At 40.2% G+C, this 1159-nt stretch overlaps 1 protein-coding gene across 1 annotated transcript in view; it reads right to left on the bottom strand.

Moving 5' to 3' along the window:
• Positions 1-247: 247 nt before the first annotated feature.
• The window catches only part of LOC104075164 (granzyme A-like), a 6583-nt gene continuing 5671 nt past the window's right edge, over positions 248-1159 (bottom strand). Inside the window, exons 4-5 of the mRNA XM_009575584.1 lie at positions 1111-1159; positions 248-409 (exon numbers count right to left, since the gene is read on the bottom strand). The exon at positions 1111-1159 is cut by the window's right edge and continues 239 nt beyond it. Of these exons, the coding sequence (XP_009573879.1) occupies positions 248-409; positions 1111-1159 (211 nt within the window). The remainder of the gene's footprint in view (positions 410-1110) is intronic.

Genomic DNA, 1159 nt, shown 5'->3' with positions numbered 1-1159 from the left:
GTACTTTCCCATCACACTAAGAAGTAGGGTGAAGTCCAATACAAATTGTGTTATCTAAGAGTTTCCTACTAAAGATGAGTAGACATGTTACCTGTAAAAGGGGAATATTTTGAACTGTTCTCATAAAGCTGTGGTGGTGTTAGCAAAGGTGTAAAGTTGGCAGGTACTTTTTAAAGGTGGCGCACTGAAGCAGCAGCATCTAGATCTAATGCCCAGCACAGTATTTATTAAAACTGTCTTGCCTGTCTCATGGATCTCTGTCAAGGGAAATTATTTTTTTTATCCAGTCAATATATTTTTCAGTCAGTCGTGTATAAACTCCAGGCATACCTCTTCTTCCGCATCCTTTTCCAAAAGAAACAATCCCACTGTATCGACCGGCACAGATTAATGGCCCACCTGAATCTCCCTAGAACACAAAATAGAAGTAACTATCAGTGTGTGTTTGTTGCTCTCCAGAGGAGCATGCAGTGCCACCTGCAGTGCATAAGCATGTTTGGAAAAGTTGCTTCTAATCTGCTCCAACCTATGAAATGGATCAGTTGGCTTACGTCACTCCCACTTCATGGGAGTTGGGTGAGGTATAAGGAGAGGTTGCTTTTAAAGCCTGAGGGAGCCTTTGATATAAATGTTGTAGACCAGCACAATGCTATCATAATTCTATTTCAAAAGGTATTTTTTTATTGTTGGTATAAATTGATTCTCACTTCATTAGCAATTGGCCCTTCCGGACTCGGCACAGAAGACATCAAAAGCAAGATCCAAACAGCACTTTTGAGTGTACAGTTAATTCTGTACTGTTCAGATGTTGCCATCTGGAAAGGATCAGATGATTCAGACCCTGAAAGTTCTTCTTCTCCGATAACTACAGATGGTGCCTAAGGAGTGCACTTTAGCTAAAGAAATGCACCTGAAGTTACTGAAATAATCCCAGACTCAAATTCCCATACTTTGAATCTTGTTGTGTACATTGACCTAAACTACTCAAAGTTTTAACCCTTCTTTTTCACAGTAATAAAGTCTCTTACAAATGTGGTTAAAATTACTGTGAATCTGGCCAGCCTCATTAAGTGCTTTGTTCCCAGTGAAAAGGGAACCATTGTTAAAAGCATACCCCCCATCTTTGTGACTTTGCTTCTTACCTGGCAAGCGTCTCCCT

This window comes from Fulmarus glacialis, unplaced genomic scaffold (assembly GCF_000690835.1).
Source record: "Fulmarus glacialis isolate BGI_N327 unplaced genomic scaffold, ASM69083v1 scaffold6584, whole genome shotgun sequence".
Classification (NCBI taxonomy): Eukaryota; Metazoa; Chordata; class Aves; order Procellariiformes; family Procellariidae; genus Fulmarus; species Fulmarus glacialis.
The sequence above is the reverse complement of the archived record's forward strand: the minus strand, read 5'-3'. Positions and strand labels throughout refer to the sequence as shown.